Genomic DNA, 21,603 nt, shown 5'->3' with positions numbered 1-21,603 from the left:
TCGACGACATAAAAGTTGGGAGAGTACCTTGCAGGCGGCGTTCAACAGTGTGATTGCGCGGTAATTGCAACAATCCAACTTGTCGCCCTTTTTGTAGATCGGACACACGATGCCTTCCGTCCACTCCTCCGGTAGTAGCTCATCCTCCCAAATCTTGACAATGACCCAGTGCAGCGCTCTAGCCAGTGCGTCACCACCGTATTTCAGCAGCTCGCCGGGTAGCTGATCAGCCCCAGCCGCTTTATTGTTCTTCAGCCGACCGATCTCTTCTGCTACCTCCTGGAGGTCAGGGGCTGGTATTCTGTCGTCTTCTGCACGTGCTCCAAGATCTATTGCCATATCGTCACCTCCATGTTCAGCTACATCGCTGTTAAGGTGCTCGTCATAATACTGCTTCCACCTCTCGATCACCTCACGTTCGTTCGTGAGAAGATTACCGTCTGAGTCTCGACACATATCGGCCTGCGGCACATGGCCTTTGCGCGAGCGGTTTAACTTCTCGTAGAACCTCCGTTTATCGTTAGCACGGTACAGTTCTTCCATCGCCTCGCGATCCCGATCTTCCTGTTGGCGCTTTTTCCTCCGGAAGACCGAAAGGCATTAGCCTTTCCAACCATCTTCAAGAGTTGCTGCGCCAAGTTGCTCTTCCGTTGGTAGCGCTGCTTCCAGCTGCCGCGCGTATTCCTGGGCAACTCCGGTGACTCGTAGCTGCTCGATGTTGGGTCGCGGCGTACGACTTCGACGCGTGTTATGCACCGTCGAGAGTTTTGAGCGCATGCAAACTGCAACTAGGAAATGATCCGAATCTATATTCGCACTGCGGTAGGTGCGAACGTTTATAACATCAGAGAAGAATTTACCGTCGATTAGAATATGGTCAATTTGGTTTTCTATTCGTTGGTCTGGTGATCTCCAGGTGGCCTTGTGGATATCTTTGCGGGGGAAGAAGGTACTTCGGACTACCATTCCGCGGGAGGCTGCAAAATTTACGCATCGTTGGCCGTTGTCGTTCGTTGCGGCATCCAGGCTGTTTGGCTTGATTACCGGTCTATATATAGCTTCCCGTACTACCAGCGTGTTCATGTCACCGATGACGATTTTCACGTCCCGTCGCGGACAGCCATCATACACCTGCTCCAGCTGCGCATAGAACGCCTCCTTCTCATCATCGGGTCTCCCTTCGTGTGGGCAATGCACATTGATGATACTGTAATTGAAGAAACGGCCCTTAATCCTCAACTTGCACATCCTTGCGTTGATCGGTTGCCAACCAATCACACGCTGGCGCATCTTTCCCAGTACTGTAAAGCCGGTTCCCAGCTCGTTGGTGGTGCCACAGCTCTGGTAGAAAGTAGCCGCTCGATGCCCGCTTTTCCATACCTTCTGTCCTGTCCAGCAAAGTTCCTGCAGTGCTACGACTTCGAAGTTTCGGGGATGTAATTCATCATATATTATCCTATCGCAACCCGGGAAGCCGAGCGATTTGCAATTCCATGTCCCGAGTTTCCAATCGTAGTCCTTATTTCGTCGCGTGGGTCGACGCCGATTGTTCCGATCCCTATTTTCTTCTTCGTTGTTGGTAACTTTTAGTTTTCCAGGGCGGCTTGTTGGGCCTGCCCCTAACCCCCTGTCACGCCGGAGGACCATCGTGCACAGCACTGTTTAGAGTCCCTGCTGGCATAAGGACGAGTATAATAATCAGCCGCCCCTAACATGGAGAACAGACGCTGTTTGAGCCGCACCTCCTTGGTGGACAGACGCTCGTGTTTGACGAAGCATTTCCTCTACCGCCATGCTATGGTTACCGCGCCAGTATTCGCGTCGCACCTCCTAACTTCGCTATTGTCAGATTGACAACATTGCCCAGGCTACGCCGCATTTGGTATCATATGACTCGTAGAGGCGTGAGGCGGGAGCTCGTGAGGACCAGAGCTGTGTTTGACGCTCCTTCCAGGTTGTCAACTCACCATTTGAAGCCACCATTTGCTACCGTTTGTGTTGAAGATTTATTTGTGCGACTCTAACTATTTGACTAGCGGAGTATATGCACAAACAATCTCCAACACAGATCAGACAGCAAATTGTAAGCGAAGCCAATTATGTTGGCCAGAACGCACTTGGCGTAAAACCCAGAAGGGAAATTGTGCAGGACTCCTATGTTGTTCCCACAAAACGCAAGGGACAACAAAGATCGACCATACCAGAGTCCCGCATGGCACAGTAGGGGCAAGATGCCCAAAGCACTCCGTTCGCGACTGGCATATTTTCACCCCTCCAGCCATTCAGTCATCGGCACGGAGTTAGACCTTGACTTAGGAGCACCTGATTTGCCGATTCTCACGGCAGGATCAGGTCCCGTGGCTCAATTTTTGCCCAAACGTACAATTTGGCACCAACCGCCAAAGGGCATAACTGCAGATTGCGTAAAACAGACCGATTGAGTCTCTCTCGCTCTCTCTCTCTCTCTGTGCTAAGCCAGCTGAGAAAATAACTCTCTGCCGGTGTGTCCACACCCCGCAGCCACGCCCTCCGAAAAACCGGCGCTGAATTGCATGATTAGGTAGCCGGAAACCACACGGCGAGTGTTCCACCTTCTCTGTCTGCGTACGACAACCAAGGTTGCGTACCACCAAGTGCGCAACTTTGGCTGCCGTACCCCAGTCGGCACCTCGTGGAGGTAGAGATAGGAGAAAGAAACAGAAGTGATATATTTGCGCATGTTCACTCTTTTGCCAGCCTTAGTGTATGATCAATGAAATATTATATCATTAACAGCTTAAAATTAAATTTATTTGTAGTTTTGTATTAATTCTACTGTCTTTAATTCCACTACTATCAAACTTACATAGTGCAATGTACCTACCTTCAAATATTTCTACGTTGATTTCCTAATTCATACTAACCACAACTTATTCAGTTTCTTTTAACTAAAAGAACGTAATTTTTTATTGAAAACGCTGAAGGGACGAAAATCGATATCTCAAACGATGAAGTTTTTTTTTCATAGACCGCATCACATATAATAATACATATTACATATATTTCTAAACGACACTCTTACACGCTAGTCGTAAGGAAATAAAACAAGATAAGCAGATTATTTTCCCATGCAATGTGGTTGCTGAAATAACCCAATTAAAACTCGTTCACACTGCTCGGAATCTCAAGTAGCACTTAGATGAAAGTCCGATTCTACCATCATCACACGCTCACGCTCACGTAATATGATTCAAGTTTCCCACACGACGCGGTACCTAGCGAATTTTCATGAGTTGCTTGTTATAATGCTATCGTTATGTTCTATCTTTATGGCTTTCCGAGTATGGTTCTCTGATAACCTGCGTGTGGCCGAAACTCGCAGGAACGAACAGACACAATGGATGGACAAAAAAGCTCGGTCCTAAATGTGGTTCAAGAGGCAAATTACTGTGATAAATTCGAATTATTATGTTCAGCAGCAGCATCATCATCGTCATCGATCGCCCCGGGGGTATACGGCTGGGGTGCTATAATGTTTCTGCAGTCATTTATTTCAATCAAGTAGAACGGAGCCTGCAATAATTGGCATTCTTCCTGTGCGCAGAAGAGGATTTTCGAGCCATAAATCACGGTAAACATCTTTCTAACATTGTATCGATTTGCATTCAATTGCATAAATCAAGAGAGTTTTTGGCTACCATAATTTGTTGCAGAAGAAATATTTTCACAGCGCTCACACACTCGCACATATGAGTAACGATCACATAAAGCAATTCGGCGGCTTAAATAAAGTTAACAACTTGAGTTCTAGTGCCAATCGCCTATAAAAAAAAGTCGCTACATCTTCCGATCGGACTATTTCACCATCAGGCGAAACATTCTTTTCACTCCATAAAACAATTTCGATAAACTAAAATAGATTCCCATCTTGGGTCACAATTCAATAAAAACCAAAACGTTGCAACAAAGTTTGTTCATATCTTTTCGTGCTCGAAATAATGTCCTCTCGTTCTGTCACTGTGTTCCACTTCCATGACTGAGCTGAACCTGCTGGAAAAGCCGGGCCGGAGTGAGGAAAATCTACCAACAGATCGGAACGGTTTGCTTCCTTCGCGCGGCACGATGAACCTTTTATGTTCTCACTTTTGCAAGTCCGCTTCTATCAGGCAAATTAACAAGATTTATCGTTATTTTATTTAAGAAACTTTCATAATTTATCGTGACAGGAAATCATGCATTATTTCGGTTCTGTTTGCGCAACAAAGAAGCACTGACTGATAGAGCCAGGGCAATCGGTAGGATCACGGAAGCTTTGCCCCCCGTCTAGCGGGGGCCATCGATCTTCTGACAGCTTCCGTGAAATTCTTCTTTAGTACCTACCTATCTACCTACCTGTTAAGCCTAGTTCGACTCAAGACTATGGGTACTTGGTATGCTTCCACCTCTTGAGGGGTCCGTTGAAGGCAAACAGGGAACGAAGCAGGAAATGCTTCATTGCACAAATAATTGGGCAATCATTTTCCTGATTAATAAACACCTGCATGTCTTCGGTCTGTCTGTGATTCGGATGGAGGGAAGATTTATGATTATGAATCGATAGTTTAATGCACATCGATCAACCTGCTTGAATTGCGGTATATTTTCATATTAGCTGTGACGTGAGGCTAATTGTATATTTTATTGAAATTATAGTAGAGATCAAATCTAGTGTGCCCTGATATAAACAAAAGGTAGAGCATCTAACATTTCAGGAGAATGTTTTCGCCTGAAAAAAGGAGAAATCATAGGATGGCGAATCTATTGATACTTAATACAAAATAGCGCCCGATTAAGTTGAAAACTCTGGACTTCCGGCAATTAGATTTAAAATCAAGTTTGAAATTGGACTAGAAAATTAATTTGGAACTGGAGTTGAAATTAAATTAATTTGGGTTTGAAGACATTAGGGTATTTTGCCTATCATTGAACGATTCCAATGATTGAACAGCGTCCAATAAAACGCTAATTCTAGAATACATATACGCTCAAACCATAGCAAAGTGCACGAATTACTCACTTTGATCAGTTGTGGATAATTTCTTGTAACAATAGCATTACATAATGTAAGATTTAATAACAAAAATTTAAGTTGAACATTGTCATATACAATATGAGGTATAACCCTGAATTTTGTTAGCATTTCAGATAAGAAACATGTCTCACTAATTAACGTTTAAAATAATTATATTGCCATATCATGCTGTACACAGCTAATGATATTCATCTATGCAATATTTGTCAACATTTTCAAGCAAAATAGAAAATTATTTATAGTTTTTAAAGTATTAAAATTTGACTGTTCAAGCATTGGACAATAAAGCAACGATGGTCCTAGGCTTGTACAAAAATTAACATAGCATGAAAAAACCGCTTTACTTCTCATTATGCATGTGTATTTGACAGTTTTTATGTTTATGGCATGTTTACATTTTACAGAATAGCCCTTTTGAGTAGTTAGTGCCGATAGATCTTAACCCTCCGTTACTCGCGCTGTTGTATTTTGTACAACGCCTGTGAACCATAAACTTTATCTCGGTATATCCCGGGATTCCAGCAATAAAGAAAATTACTGTTTTCTGCAAAGTTGATCCGCAGACCAAGATCTTTCAAACCATGGAAAATGTTGCATAAGTATTTCATCAAGGGGCATTATTATACGATTGAATTTTGTTAGGTTTTAGCATGCCTATAAATCGAAGTTGGCGCGAGTTACGAAAGGTTAAAATATATTCATTCTTAATAGTAAGCTATCAAATTAACTTTAAGGTCGGTGCTATATATTGCATGTCCAACCATTGGACAATGAGTGTCCAACTATAGGACAATACGTTTTCAGAAGTGTTCAACGATTGGGCATTCAAGCGTTGTCAGAAAATTGCATATTTTTCCACGAAAAGCTTATTTATTTCGTGAAAAAGGCCATGTAATGTGAATATATTTGGTATCTGATTCAGATTTTCATGTTTCTGTTTATTTGTAATTATTTGTTTAGAAAATATCGTTAAAACTAAAAACACAGGGGCTTAGCTGTGCGATCATTGGAAAATTACCCTATATTGAACTGAAAATTGAACTTACCATTGGATTGAAAATGGACTAAAATTTAGAGTAAATTGATCAAAAAGTATTACTTGAAATTGGACATGGAATCGGACTTAAATCAAAATTTGAAGTTTTTATTTATTCGAAATTGGATTTGAGATTAAAATTTAATTAGCTTGGAATTGTATTTTACAATTGAAAGCTAATATTTTTTTGAAACGATGATTCTACAATTGATGTAGGGACGGTAAGGGAGAGTAATGAAGAAGGATTTTTTTTGGGAATGGAGGGGAAAGAGTGGAAAGGAAGGGGGGGAGGGGGTAATAGGTAGCTATGCTTAACAAGTTGTCGTTGTGACTCCTACCTTTTGTCCAATGCTGGAAGGTGCATGGGTCGAACCAAGCTATAATCTGAGATTATAACCGGATTTGAACCCACAACACCCGCCAGGGCATGTGGCTCGTTGGTATCCGTGTACGTATGAACCACAGAGGCGCTGGACAAAAAGAGTCTGCACAACCCCCCTTATTAACGTAGCGACATGGGTTGGGCTATTTTTAGACACAATTTGCGACCAAATAATAAATTAAATCAAAACATTCGCGAAAAAACGTCATCCTTATATAAAAAGACTGTTGTAATATTTTCCGTCCATAACGGTGGATTCGCAGTACTAGTTTATAATTTACTTACGGAAATAAATGTTCAAAGCATAATATTCATATCCTCGAATCGAATTCATGCCCTACGTCGCACTGGCTTTCTAAACGTCAGTCTAATAGTGATGGCGGAAAATTTTCGTAATGGATGAAATGTAATCGCTGACGCTCGCGTTGTTTCGCGTTTGTTTTGTCTACCTAAGCTAAGTTAAGCTAAGCAATTTGATGCCAGTTTTTGCCTTCTGTCTGTCACGTTTGTTCTGTTTTTAGTTTCATTTACTCTTTTTCTTTTTCTGATTTTCCCTTTTATGTCTCGCTTTCCGTTTTTTTTTTCGCTTCCGTTTTACCTTTCTTTAGTCGGTTTTTCTCGTTCTTTTTCTTTCTGTCCTATTCTCCTGTTTTCTGTTCCATTTTTCTCCTTTTACATCCCTTTGACCTCTTTTCTCGTTTTCCTTGTTTCTTCTATCGATTTTCTTTTTTCCCTCGCTATTCTGCTTTTTGTTGTGGTTCCTCTTTTTTGTTCGTATTATTCTTCTTGTCTTGTTTTTCCTGTTTTTCCTGTTTTTCTTCCTCAATTTAGCCCGCTGTTTCCTTTTTCTCTGTTCCATTTCTCTTCTTTTCTTGTCCCGTTTTTGACCCTTTTCCTGAATTGTTGTCCCGTTTTTCTCCTTTTCCTGTCTGGTTTTCAGTCATTTTTTGCCCCGTGTCATCTTCGCACCTCCTTTTGTGTTTCATTTTTGACTCCTTTTCTATCCCGTTTTTCATTTTCATCTGTTCCGTTTCCCCTTTTCTGTCTCTTACTGGTGTTCTTCTCCGTTCGATCTCTTTTGTCTTGCGATGTCAGTTTTTTTCATTTTTTTCTGTCCCGCCATGCTTCTGTGTATGCTCCCGTTTCCCGTATTTTCTCCTTTTCCTTTCCGACTTTTTAATCCCGTTTTTTTTTTGTTTTTCTGTCCAGTTTAACTGCATTTCCTTTCTCCTTTACTTAGGTTTCTTTATGGCTTTCCTTTTTTCTCTCTCTTTCACTTTCTTCTTTTCCATTCTTCATCTTTTTCTGTCTAGCCATCTCGTTTTTTACTTCGTTTTTCGTCTTTTTCACCCCTCTTTTCTTTTTTTCCACTCTATTTACTCTTTTTATGTCCCGTTTTCTCTCCCATTCTGTCCCGTTTTTTTTTTCTTGCCTTCTTTTTTTGCCCCGCAATTCCTTTTTTATGTACCGGTTTCACCCTTTTTCAGCTCCCGTATTTTTTTTCAACCTTTATATCCGGCTTTTTACTTTCCTGTTCAGTTTACCTTCATTTTTTTACTCGTTTTCTTAGCTCTCTGTATGGTTTTCCATCTTTTCTTTCTCTCTTCTTCTTTTCTTTTCCATTCTTCATCTTTTTTTGACCAGCGCGTTTTTTGCCTTGTTTTCTCACTTTTTTTCCTCGTTCTTCGTTTATTTCTATTTTATTTACTCTTTTTATATCCCGTCTCCCCTCTCATTTTGTCATATTTTGACGTAGGATTACGTCTTTGTTTACTATCCTGGGACTGGGTAGCACTTTGTGAAAACGAAAATAGAAGTGTAACGTTTAAATGAAAGATTTCAAATGCTGAACGAAACTGAAAAATTTATATGTCGTTAGATAGATAAAATGACCAGTAATTTGGAGGCCAGCAATGGAGGAGTAAGAGAGCAATTTTAAGGAGGGCGTGAAAGGGGGGGCTCCTATGCAAATAAAACATACACTTCCTCAAAATTCGAGAACTAATCAAGCAATTGGAACCAAATTTGGCATGCGGGGGTTTCAGAAGGCAGGATTTTTTTTCGATGGTGTACTGAGACCCCTTCCCCTTCTAAGAGGGGGGGGGGCTCCCATACAAATGAAACACAAATTTTCTCATAACTCTAGAAATAACACTAGTTAACAGCATTTATGAACTCAGTAAGCTGAAGGCGTTTTTTCATGTAAAATTGGCCGCTAAATCCGAAAATGAGGTCAGATAAAATAAAAGTAGAATAGTGTTTGAGATATGCACAAAAGGTCAAATTTTGCTTACAGAAAGAAATACAAAATCTCCGGCTGCGGCACACCAATTTCAAATCTCTTTTTTCATATTAAAGAGGAGAAAATTTGCTATCGATTAGTTGAATTTCACTTTTCTGTAAGAATAATAGTACTGTAGATATTTAAGAATTTGTTCACTACAAAACAAAAAAAATGCATTTTTTTGGAATAATTTCAACTTTATCAAAGATTTTAGACAAGATTAACGCAGTTTCAAAATTTTATTTTATGAGGGTCTTAAAGGCCGATGAAAACCAAAGAAATCATGGAGTTAATGATAACCATCGGTTGAAAATTATAGAAGTTATGACCATTTTACTAAAACAGTTAAGCTTTTACCCTCTTACTTGTCCTCATGCCACAAATATACCTCTCTCTCTCTCTCTCTCTCTCTCTCTCTCTCTCTCTATCTATCTTTCCTCTCTTTATTTTTCAAACACACACACGCATCAACATTAACGTCGGAGCAAATTTTACAATTATGTTTAACTGTATTTTATTATATGTAGAGCCATTTGACTAATGTTAAGTGTTTTTAGTATTTATTTATTCACATACTTGTAACATGGGCTACGGGAATCGAGGATTATTTGTACCCCTGATGTAGTAAAAGGATGCCAGATGAACCGTTCCTTTTCAAGAGATGACGCTTTTCTCAAAATTTCTCGGTTATCTATGTTTACCTACCTAAACAGCATCTAATCTAATTTTATTTGTGGTACAGTTACTCTGTTATACTTATTTTTATAACGTCTGCCTAACTTAAACTAAACTAACATAAAAATCTAACATAAACATCCAGTTTCTTTCATTCGAATATCCTTCTCTTTAGACATGAATGGCAAAAGGCACGTAAGTTAGCGGCGTCGATTCACTGTCTTTTTCTCCGAGAAGGTTTTACTAGTTTACTTTCACAGCCTACCGCTTGTTACATAGCAGAAAATATGTAACATATGCAAAAATTTCTGTTTCGTTTGTATGAGAGACCTTATCCTCCTACCACAGGGGTGAGGGATCTCAAAAACCCCTACATGCCAAATTTGGTTTCAGTTGCTTGATTAGTACTTGAGTTTTTCGAATGGCACGTCATATTTGCGATGAACGTGCTTTGGCTTTATTGTTATTTGTAACCAATGGCCCTTTTAAAGGCCACAAGCAAGTTACAATAAGATTATTGAAACATGTCAAGCTACGCATAATCATATTTAATACAATAATCTGTGGGCTGGTCATTCATTACTATTTCAACCTTTATGGCGCACACAAGTGATTTTTAAAAGAAATCTCTATCACAGACAAACAGACATAACTCTTGGAAGAAAAATCTACAAAAATTATCGTACCTCACATTTAGCCTGAACACTAGTAGTACTTGCACCTCGAACACTAGTACTTGCATCTCGAAGTAGCAAGTATTTTTTATGGGAAATTCCCCTTCTTTCGTCAAAAAGCGCCACTTTGACCAAAACGGAGACATTCCCAACTAAGCCCAAATTTGAAATGACGGTTTAATCGGTACGAAGAATGGAAAACGAGTGTTATGTCCGTTTGTCTGTGTCTCTATCTCTCAATGGTTGCAGGCGTTGTACTTATGAACCCCCGTCAAAGCCGTCAAGCGTTTTCAAAGCCACCATTGCATTCAATAAACAATTGAATCTGAATATTTCGCTCTTCTCTTTTAAACATTCACTTTAAAAATAGTTACTCACAGATTCTTATAAACATACATATGCCAGAAATGCAGTTTACATTAGTCTTTGATCTATTGATCTGATATAGTCCTACGTCACCCTTTCGTACAGCCCTTAGGGTTGTATACCTTGTAGTTTTTTCTTACGTTTTTCGTTTCTTCATGCCAGTCTTTTTTTTTCATTTTCTCCCACGACTTTTTTCTCTTTTTCTAGCACGTTTGCTGAGTTTTTAAAAAATGAAATAAGAATTAGTTTTAAATTGGATTTGAAATTGGATTTGAAATCGGACTTGAAATTTTACTTGAAGTTGTGCTCAAAATCAAAGTTGAATGCAGAATTGTAATTGGACTTGGCAATGAACAAGAAATCAGACTTGAAATTGAACTTGAAGTAGGAATTAAAATTGAATTTAAAATGCATTTGAATTTGTAGGTAGACTTAAAATTAAATTTGCAATCGATGTGGAAATTAGACATGAAAAAAGCAAAGGTTTAGGTTTAAACGCCCAGCTAGCATTTTCATACGTATAAAAATGGTAAAAATCAGCATTACGTATAGATATACATGCTAAATAAAACGTATTTCATGCGCAAAATTGGCATATCCGTACTATTTTGGAAGCGATATACGTGATTACGAATAATTTTGAGCGTTACGACTATATAAGTATTTATATACGATAATATCCGATTAAGCGCGAGTTGCTCCATACTACTCTACGATTTTGTGCTGAAAATCGTATGTATGTCAGTCATTATCATTATATACGACAAAAAATCAGCTTGATCCCACTTTATCCAGCTTTAGCTACGATTTCGAGTTTGTTAGGAGATATTTACGATAGTTTTCGTACATTGATATACGAGTTGGTGCTAGCTGGGCGACTCTTAGACTTGACCTTTCTTCACCGACGGACATCGCTGCCAGTTATTAGAGTACAGGACAATTATGGCGCTAGTGCAATGATCCTACTGACTCTAACAGCATCGCCATGCCGAGATTCGATCATATGACGAGTGGCTTGTTAGATGAGCATCCTACCTCGGAGCTAACTGGGCGAATTGGGCATAAAATTGGAAATGAATTTGAACTTGAAATTGAAATTGAAATTGAGCTTAAATTAGACTTGAAACTAAATTTCTAATTTGACTTGAAACTGGAACAATTCATTCATACGCAAATAATTTTCTTGCAAAAAATAGTGGCCAATTCAATTGAAAACTGTCGAAACCTCACCCTCGAAACAGAAATTATTTTGTTTTACATTAAATTTTTCAGATAAGGTACGCCAGCGGAAATCAAATTAAAAAAAAAAGTGATTAAGTTTATTACTTACGTTATTAACAATTAATTTTCTCATCAGGATAGAGCGTACAATTTCGGAAAAATAAATAAGTTAATTTAATACGTATTAAAGGTTCATTCAATACGTATTAAAGGTAGATTGAATATTTAAAATTCGTCAAAGTCGAACCAAAATAGTATGTGGGGGCATTTAAAATATCTGTTAATGGTGAATGACCCTCTGAGTTAAAACAACTCTAATAAAAAAAATATCTGTTAATCCGTACATCATCGTTTCAATCGCTTTGAATAAATATTATCTTGCTGTCGTAATATAACTTGGTATCATGTTGCATCCATCGTTCATTGCGTTTTCATCCGTTCAACGTCATTTCATGATATATATTATTCGGATTTTACAATTATGCTCCCGCAGCCCTTTGTTGTTTGAGCCTTTTCTTTATTCCTCGCTTTACTTCTTTTCTCGTTTATTCCAGGCTGCAATCTGGATAGCGGCGAGGACTGCTTTCGCCAATGTATTTACACTGAGGATGGCAGCAAGGACGCTTGCAAATGTGATCAAAGCATATCGTCTTCCGGTGAGTAGTGCATAATCTGAATCTAACTGAGAGCTACAGAGTAACTCTCCGTGCAAGAAGCAATCTGTTCACGATGTCTAGAGGAGTCTAGAGGCAAAAGGAAAGTTAATTCTTTCTGCATTCTAATTGAAAAGGATAGAGATTACAGCGTGTTACGCAATCTGCTAGCAAAGATGTGGAAAGAGATTTTAATGGAATTCTTTTAACAGTCACAAAAAAAGTTATTTACGATTAGCATTGTTGTACCTTGAATATGTTGATATTTTTAACACGATCAAAAGCTATGTTCTAACCGGTTTTATCATCCATATCGTCTGGCTGAAACTTCAGCACGTGCACATTGTCTGCCGCTTGCAATTAAATGCTCATAATTTGTTGGCATTACTTCTAAGCCCCCTTTCCGATCATTAAATTACAAATCCGTTTATCATGAAGTCAGCACAATCTGACTGCTAATCGAGCATAAACTCAGGGCCATCGCGAGCGACCATGCATGGCGCAACTGAGGAGCGCTTCCTCTCCGGATCAGCTTCTTATCTACCGGCAACCAAGCGGGCTTCTATTCTTGTTCGGAAACATTACGCAACAGAATGGCTACAGCGCGCTCAAAAAAGCTGCAGCAACCACTGTGAAACTAGTCACTTGTTAAATTTTCTCCCCTTCCTTGGCCCAGAGTAGCCGGAGTAGTGTGCTAAGCCAAAATGCCGCATAGTTAATGATCTGATAAGACAGCATCCCATTCAGGGACTGTGTGTGAGCTGATTCCCCAACGTTCAGTTTTGCAACCTTCAAGGCCGAACCGAATATCCTGGCGAAAACTTCCGTCAGTAGTTCGCCGTGCCCTCTATGTGAAAATTATTATCTTCACTGTGGAAGAAAACAATGCTTCGTTATGCGGTTTCGAAACTAACAGTCAGACACAACCGTTCGCGGTTTACCCACCTGACCGAGTTTCCATCGGAATCGAAAAACGGATGCTTAAAGATACCGGAAGTTCTCAGACTGAAACAATTTGTGCGAATATATCGAATACCAAAAATTCAAAGTCCACTTCAGCATATGCCCACTTTGTTTAAAATTCCACCACAAAAAAAACTTTGCCATAAATCTTAAAACGAAAATGTAAATAAGATTAATTTGATTTTGACTTAATTTGATGCATTTTAACTTCACTTTTTTTCTGCAGCTCGTGGTCGGGCGAAATATGGGGTGACGGTGCGTTTAGCCAATTCTTCGTACTTCGAAACAAACGAAAACGGCGAACGGCAACTGAGTGAGCACACGGTCACTCTGCTGGAGAAGCACGTAAGTACTGCACTATAACATAGAACTACTAAATTTAGGTTAATATCACTATCAAACCAAGGACAAATGTATGAAAAAAAAATTACAGTCGTTTCCTGTAAACATGAAGTAACAGAAAGGTTAACACTGCGATACTAAATTGACTTGCGCAAGTTAAATTTGGAAAAAAATTCCTCATATATTGTTACCATTATTTATTCACTGACGCAACTTAGTGACATAAATTATTTCATTTACCTCTCTACGTATTGTCTATATATATGTAATATTTACTGCTCCCTGTGGGCCGCTAGGATTATTTGAACTGAAAAATGAAAAATATAAATTCATTCTACACTTACGCAGCACAGCACACCGGGTCCAATCAGGACGTACGAATCAATCCATTTACCCGCAAGTCAAAATCAAAGAATATTCTGTGTCAAATTGCTTCTTTCTTCGTCGTTGCGCCCGTCGCCGGCCACCAGCGATTGGCTGAAACGATGCGGTGCATTGGCAATCGAACTCAGCACCCGCCGAACGTTGCTGCTCTGCTGATCGCCCCAGGAACTGATCCTTGGACCCCCGCCGCTGCCTGCTGATTCACGAATAGTCGGCATCGTTCCACCTCCGCCTCCACCGCCGCCGGTACCGCCACCACCACTGGAGGTCGAATTACCGGTATCCTTACGTCTGATCGAACTTGGCAACCGAAATGACCGAGATAACGGTCGCAAACGGTGCGCCATCGTGCCGCTCGAACCGGTCGAACGCTGCCGGTTGGCTGAATCTTGCGCCTCCAGCAATGAGGTCACTAGCTTTTCCAGCAGTTTCAAATCGGCTGTGTTCTTCGAGTTGCGAATACTGGCCCGATTGGATGGCAGTCCCGTCGTTCCGGCTGCCGTCGAGCCAACACCGCCGGGCGCAAACAAACGTTCTGCAATCTGCGAAAAAAAAAGATGAAAGCACACTTGTTCAATTTTGTTCAGAGGTTCGGAGCGTAGGGCTCTTGCTTTCATCGGTAGAAAAAGAAAGTAACAACCCCGAAAAGAGCTTAATTTGATTGCCGCCACACAGATGGCATGGGGTTGGACGAACCGAAGACCAATTAATTATACAAGGCAACGAACGCTTCGACATTCAACAAATCCCATTTTGAAGCGTGCCAAGAAAATAATTAATTTTAATTTACTGAAGTTGAGACGACTAGATTTTGGAGGGCCCGGATGGGCGGGGTGTGAGTGTGCGGTGAAATTGGATTGTAGTGCCTTTTGATATTAAATATTCACCGGATTAAACTAGCCTGCCGAGTTGAGCTTCAATAAATGATGGATTATTCTGGAAGAAATGGTTTCATGGTGGGCTTTATTGACGATAATTATGTAGCGTTTTCTATCGGACAGCACCCTAAACTGAAGCAGTTCAATCCCAAACACCAAAGTTAAAGGACCAAACATTGTTTTCCAATAAATTTGTTAAATATTATTTAAAATTTAAGGAAGCGCAGAAGATCATTTAATTAAAAATGGACTTTCTCCCTTGTTACGCGAAAAAACATTCCAATGAGACCAATCAATCAGCAGCAGTGAACCATCAAACTTTTGCTTCGAAATCGATGATGGCTGCTGACTTGCGCGCTGTTGCCACTGACTGGTTTGGGTCAAGCTCGTTCAATTGTTCTTAACTTTGCCGGCACTCAGAACAGAACTCCATTAGAAGTCAATCCGCGTATCCTGCATCAGGCGGAAGTTAGTTTTCCACTATTCTCTGTCCGCAAACTTGTATGTGTATGTACCTATGTATGGAAGGCTGTGGTATCACTTTTGTTATTTTGAGTTTTTTGCTTCTACAGGCGATATCTTTGTTGTCGGTTGAGTGTTTTGATTTATGATGCTGGTTGAGTTAGAGTGCTAACGTTCGGATGCGGGTAAACTAGTGTACTAGTTTTATCGTACTTTTTCACTTGTCACTAGGCTTGACATTTTCTTGGTTTAGCTTTTACTGTAATTTTGAATTTTATTTGTTGAAGCGCGTAATTTAACCGAAAATATGGTCAAGGAAACTCTGAATGTACGAACTTAACGAAACATCCTTTTGACGTATAGCGGAAATTTGAGGCGATAAGTTTATGCTGTCGGCTTTCCCATGAGAAAAAAGAGGCTGTGACGACCGACGACTTCAATCCATAGGATCTATAGATATTGCGCTACACTGAGGGAGTAAACCCAAGTTGGCTTGTTTATGTAGCAGGCGCACGCAAAGTATTACGCTCCACATCGCAGCGTGAAAAGTATCTTATACGTGATATTGAAAAGCAAATAAATAGAAACAGTTAGGGTGAAATAGCTTGAAAACACATAAAACGACACGATCTGAGGATTCCAGGAAAACAGCTAGAAGCTTATTGGAAGTCCTCTATTAAATGGCGTATCATGTGTAAATATTAAAAAGCAATGTGTTTTTTGATTGAAAATAATCCATCGTTAAAAAGTTATCAAACAACATCGAAAATAATGTTCATCGTTAGAGATAATGTCATCTCTGCCTTCTGGCAACAAAATAATTCTACTCTTCCTGAAGTGTTTTCGCCCTGTGAGGCCATAAACAAATCAATTCAATTTTTGATAACTTGCCAAGAAGTAAAGTGATAGGATTTGCACCGATCGAATCATATTGCAGTTGGGTGGCGCTAAATCTGGTGAATATGGCAGATGGGATAAAACTTCCTAGCCGTAGCCGCTATTCCCCAAGCGTTTTTCTTGCCAACATGTGACCGAGCATTGTCATGGAGAAAAATTACTACGTAATATCAAGTTCCTAGCCAGGAAGCGGAACAAGTTATGATTTCCTAATATGTTGATAGCTTCATTACGTTCATTGTGCCAGTACTGTTCTCGTAACCCATTTTTACCTCTAGACTTAGTTAACCACACTGGCTTTCCGCATCTTCAATCAATCATAATGGTGGCTTGATCCTATGCAGAAAAAAATCACGCGTGAGTTTTTCTGTTTTCATAGCAAGAACACATATTTCTTGCCGCTTGATCACATTCTGCTTTGCTTCAACTGCTACCCGGAGCTATGCACATATACATACAAATTCCTTGTTGAACAGCATAGGAATTCTCTTGTGCGATCGTAGCTGTGAGTGAGGCTGAGGGAATGAATCTCTAATTAAATCGCAAAGTTAAACCACAGACAAACAGACATAACTCTTGGAAGAAAAATCAACCAAAATTATCGTACCTCACATTTAGCCTGAACACCAGCATCATCTATGATAGACATTCCCAAATATCAATTAGCAACAGGAGTATCCCTCGAAGTAGGAAGTATTTTTTATGGGGAATTCCCCTTCTTTCGTCAAAAAGCGCCACTTTGACCAAAACGGAGACATTCCCAACTAAGCCCAAATTTGAAATGACGGTTGAATCGGTACGAAGAATGGAAAAAGAGTGTTATATCTGTTTGTCTGTGGTTAAACTAAAACGCACATTTAAATTACATGTTTATCTAATTCTTATTAGGCTTCTTACTTTCTAATTAAGCAAATGTCGATACCCGCGACGGAAAAATGTAAATTCCGCCAGTATGTTTGCCATCTTAATTCATGAATGTTTGCTGCATTTTCGCTGCTGATGTTTTCTCTGACGGTAGATTCTCTTTTGTTCTCTGGTTCGTTGTATGAAATGCCAGCTGTGGAAGAATTAAGCAAAATGCTCACAGCTGAATTTGGTTCACATCGCATAGCAACAGAGACATCGCGTATAATAGCGAGAGAAATTCATATGTAAGTTTCGCGCTTATGATCAAGGTTGAAATTTCATGTGCTTGAAATCTCATTGAGTTTTTTTCTGCTATGAATTTTTCAACACTGCTGCTTTGTGAGCGGGAATTTCAGTAGCAGCAAAATGAGCCAAAGACTCGCTTAAAGACAGTAGCTCAAGAGCACAAGGAATATCTGGCTATCACGAAAAAAAGCCTGGTGTACCTAAAGAGTGAGGAAAGATCGTGTCGAATTTATTCTTTTTTATGTGAAAACCTTTCAAAGAAGGACAAAATCAAAAGAGACAATAACGACGACGATAATGATGACAACAACAAAGATAATGGTAAATCAAGATGACATCAACGACGCACAGTGCGTTGAACGTATGGGACTGCGGGACAAAAATCAAAAATGCTAGTTTTAGTCATTTTATCAAGCTAGTGTAATGAAAAAAGTACTTTGTGATAATAGAAGCTAGTATTTGCTTAAATGTCTCAAAATATTTACATAACGGCAAAAATGTCTCAAACGCCAGATTTTTATGCAAGCATTGCAAAAGTTTTTCATCATTATATGGGTTGCCGTCGGCTATATAACTACCAAAGTTGTTTGTGAAAGCGGCATTTGTACTAGAAATACTTTGGTAAATTGGCTAGTGTTAGATTAAGCAGCACTCAAAGATCAACTTTGGCTGCAATTTCGGTAATCGAAATGTTTTTCTTCAGTGCATGAAAGCCTAGAAAGCTATGTTTATGGAACACGTTTGCATTTTAAAGCAAAATATAGCTTCGCACTAACAAATCTATATCTGTGAACAGAACTAGTGTTTAAGTACACACTTAAAAAAATTGCCGAAGTGAGCAAAATTTTGCCGAGATTTGGACAGCCGAGCGTTCGGTAAAATTTTTATGATGCCAAACGTTAGTAAAGATCCGTAAACGTCGAATTGCAAAACTGAAATTTTCACCGAACGCTCGGCTGTCCAAATCTCGGCAAATTTTGCTGAGTTTTTTAAGTGTGTAATACGTAAGCCTTTTTTACCATTCTCAGCCGTAACGTAATAGCACAAAGCTTCATAAACAGTGGTTTCTTCTAACAGGAATAACATAATATAGTAGAATCAACGAAAATCTGATGGTTTATCAGTGCTTGACGTTGATCTACAAATATTGAAATATCTTGCAGAGTTGTAGGTAGTTGCAGCTAAAACCTGTTCGATCTTATAGAGGATACTTTGAACAATTATTCTGTGTATATTTTAGCTTGGAAGTCGGTGGAACATTTTTTAAATCAGTAATCAAAGTTGGAGTTCTGTTTTTTTGAAGGACAATATCTATGTCGTTTCTATGGGGCGATTTCTTAGGAGTGAGGTCAAAATGAATTCTTTCTATAACCAAAATTTATTCTACTAACCTTGACTGTTATTCTCCATTTTAAAGATTTTGATTACGTAAACTATGAAACTTTTACGAGCGCGATGAATAACCTTCAAAAATGAAAGCAAAATTTGTAAGTAAAATCCACTCTGCAACTTGACAGTTTGAACGCTTGTAATAGTAGTTGTGACGCTTTCCCAAGCAAACTAATACTTGTTTATATAGCAGAAGGCATCTATAAACAATTTTAAATACTTAGTATACCCGATTAAAAAAAAGTGAAAGATGATTTTTGTCTATGGCTCAACGCACTGTGCGACGTTGACAACGATAATGCCAGCAACGACAACGATTTCATCGATGTTAACCACAATAATGGTCGTTAATCAAGACGAAGGTGACGACGACGGCCGCAACTACTGCCGAGATGACGACGACGATGACTATGGCGAGGACGACGACGACGACCACGACAATGGCGCAACAATCGTGACGAAGACGATGACGGCCGCGACGACGACGACCACGACGATGATGGTGACGGCGAACCGCGACGACCACGACAACGTCGACGACAACGCGACCATGACCACAACGACGACGACCACGATGACAAATACAACGACCACCAAAACGACGACGTCGACGATGATGGCCATGACGACGATCGCAACAAAAACGACCACAACGACAACGATGACAACCACGATGATGATGACGAACACGATAATGAAAATGACGACCACGACGACGACAGCATCAGCAACAATAACGACAACGATGATGACAACGTCGGTGACGGTAACGGTGACAACGACCGTGATGACGACGACGATGATGACCATGGCGACGACGACCGCAAAAATGGCGACAACGACGATGAATGCGACGACAAACCCTTGAGGCCACGACAACGTCGACGACGATGCGACCATGACCGTAAAGACGACCACGATGACAAATACGACGACCCCGGCGATCACGGCAACGACGACGTCGACGATATGAGGACGAACACGACAATGAAGATGACAAAGACGATGACCACGATGACGGCAGTGACGGTGACAACGACCGTGACAACAGCCGCGATAACGGTCATCACGACGACGACGACGACGGTAGTAACAGCAACGACGATTAGGACGGTGACCACGATGATGACCACGACGACGCGTACGCTGCCCACAACGACAACGACGACCACGATGATAACCACGACGATGACCACGACGACAACAACTGGAGGACGACGACGACCACAAAGACAGCGACCACGACGACGATGAAGACGACAACGAACCGTGACGACCACGACAACGTTGACGATGACACGACCATTACCACGACGACGACGACCACGATGACAAATACGACGACCCCGACGACGACCACAATGATGACCATGACGATAATTGGGCCAACAACGACCATGGCAACAATGATGATGACGAACACGACAACGAAGAGTATGAACACGACGACGGCGACGATAACGACGTACATGGCGAATTAAGACGGCAAAATTTGTGGATGCCATGGATCTTGAATGATCTCAAATCGTATCTTATCATTCAAATCGTAGCTGTGACCTGTGTGTTTATTGTAGCTATAATTTCAAGTGTAATAGCTATTTTACTTTCAAGTGGCCCACAGAAGGTCTTTATAGACTCTATAAAAGTAAAGTTAAGCTCAAGTAGTCTTATTACGCTCTGCTGAAAGCATCAATATTATTATAATTATTATGATTTAATGTGGTTTAAACCAATGGGCATTCACCATAAAAGCATCAATATCCAAAAGTATAAATAATAAATTTTTAGACGTTTCCATAGTTGTGCAACATATCCGCAGTAAATTTTATCATGCAAATTGGAATGAGTATCAAGATTTTCTCCCCATTAATTCGTTGGGCGTCTCGACACACACAAATCGGTTTTAACTTGCTCCAGCCTACGAGCAAGTTGGGCCCCTCTATTCCTGAAGCCGGTGCGGTTCTTGAAGAGAACAAGTTGCACTGCACAGTTGTCCGGCATCGTTGCAACATGGCCAGTCCACCATAGTCTCCCGACTTTCGCTAAAACTTGCGACGGGAATCTCTCCAAGTAATCCCGGCAGCTCGAGTCTCATACGCCTGCAACACCCTCTGCTTTCCGTTTATACTATACACCAAAACTACTCTACGATGTCTTTCGTTCAAATAGGGCAAATGGCACGTATGTCTTCCGCAAGTGAAGTTACTGTCTTAAATCCGTAGATGATTACCGGTCTGATCAGTGTTTTGTACGTCGTCAATTTTGTGCGGCGGCGTATGCTCCTTGCTCGAAGCATCTCGAGAGTGCTTCCGTAAACCGCAGTTACCACATCGCTTGCTCCAGAGTTGTTAGAATCAGTCGCATCCGCTTGTCCAAAACGCCTGGTTACCCTATTCCCCTTTCAGAAATGCAGCAACTTTTACAACTGCTTTCGTTCCAAATACAAGGGGAACGCAACCCTTTACTCATTTGAACTTTTCTCTCCCCTTGTAAGAGTCCATCTCCTTTTTCTGTCAACCCCCCTGCGCTGATCCTTTTATGCCAGAATACATGTGTTTGACAAACGACGTTTAATGAAGAACAGTCCAGAAGTTCAGGAACTATGGCGAAAAATACATTCATCCTCACGTTTCTCGTCTCTTTATTTGTCGATTCTTTCCCAGTCAGTTCCCTTTTCTGTCACGTAGCTAATTATGCATTGGTTTGCAGCGTTGCGAAGCCCACACTCGTGTGGTCTAATTTTCTCACACACGGGCACTCATTTTAACAAACACGCCGGCATAAGCATCCCTTTA

General features: G+C 40.4%; 2 protein-coding genes across 2 annotated transcripts in view; one reads left to right on the top strand and one right to left on the bottom strand.

The window, feature by feature from the left end:
• Positions 1-13,667, top strand: part of LOC128740449 (fibropellin-1-like) — an 88,861-nt gene extending 75,194 nt beyond the window's left edge. Inside the window, exons 4-5 of the mRNA XM_053835990.1 lie at positions 12,243-12,344; positions 13,531-13,667. Of these exons, the coding sequence (XP_053691965.1) occupies positions 12,243-12,344; positions 13,531-13,667 (239 nt within the window). The remainder of the gene's footprint in view (positions 1-12,242; positions 12,345-13,530) is intronic.
• A 386-nt stretch (positions 13,668-14,053) lies between these two features.
• The window catches only part of LOC128743661 (uncharacterized), an 88,653-nt gene continuing 81,103 nt past the window's right edge, over positions 14,054-21,603 (bottom strand). Inside the window, exons 12-13 of the mRNA XM_053840280.1 lie at positions 14,290-14,572; positions 14,054-14,256 (exon numbers count right to left, since the gene is read on the bottom strand). Coding sequence (XP_053696255.1) covers positions 14,054-14,256; positions 14,290-14,572 — 486 coding nt within the window. The remainder of the gene's footprint in view (positions 14,257-14,289; positions 14,573-21,603) is intronic.

Source organism: Sabethes cyaneus, chromosome 3 (genome assembly GCF_943734655.1).
Source record: "Sabethes cyaneus chromosome 3, idSabCyanKW18_F2, whole genome shotgun sequence".
NCBI lineage: Eukaryota > Metazoa > Arthropoda > Insecta > Diptera > Culicidae > Sabethes > Sabethes cyaneus.
The sequence above is the reverse complement of the archived record's forward strand: the minus strand, read 5'-3'. Positions and strand labels throughout refer to the sequence as shown.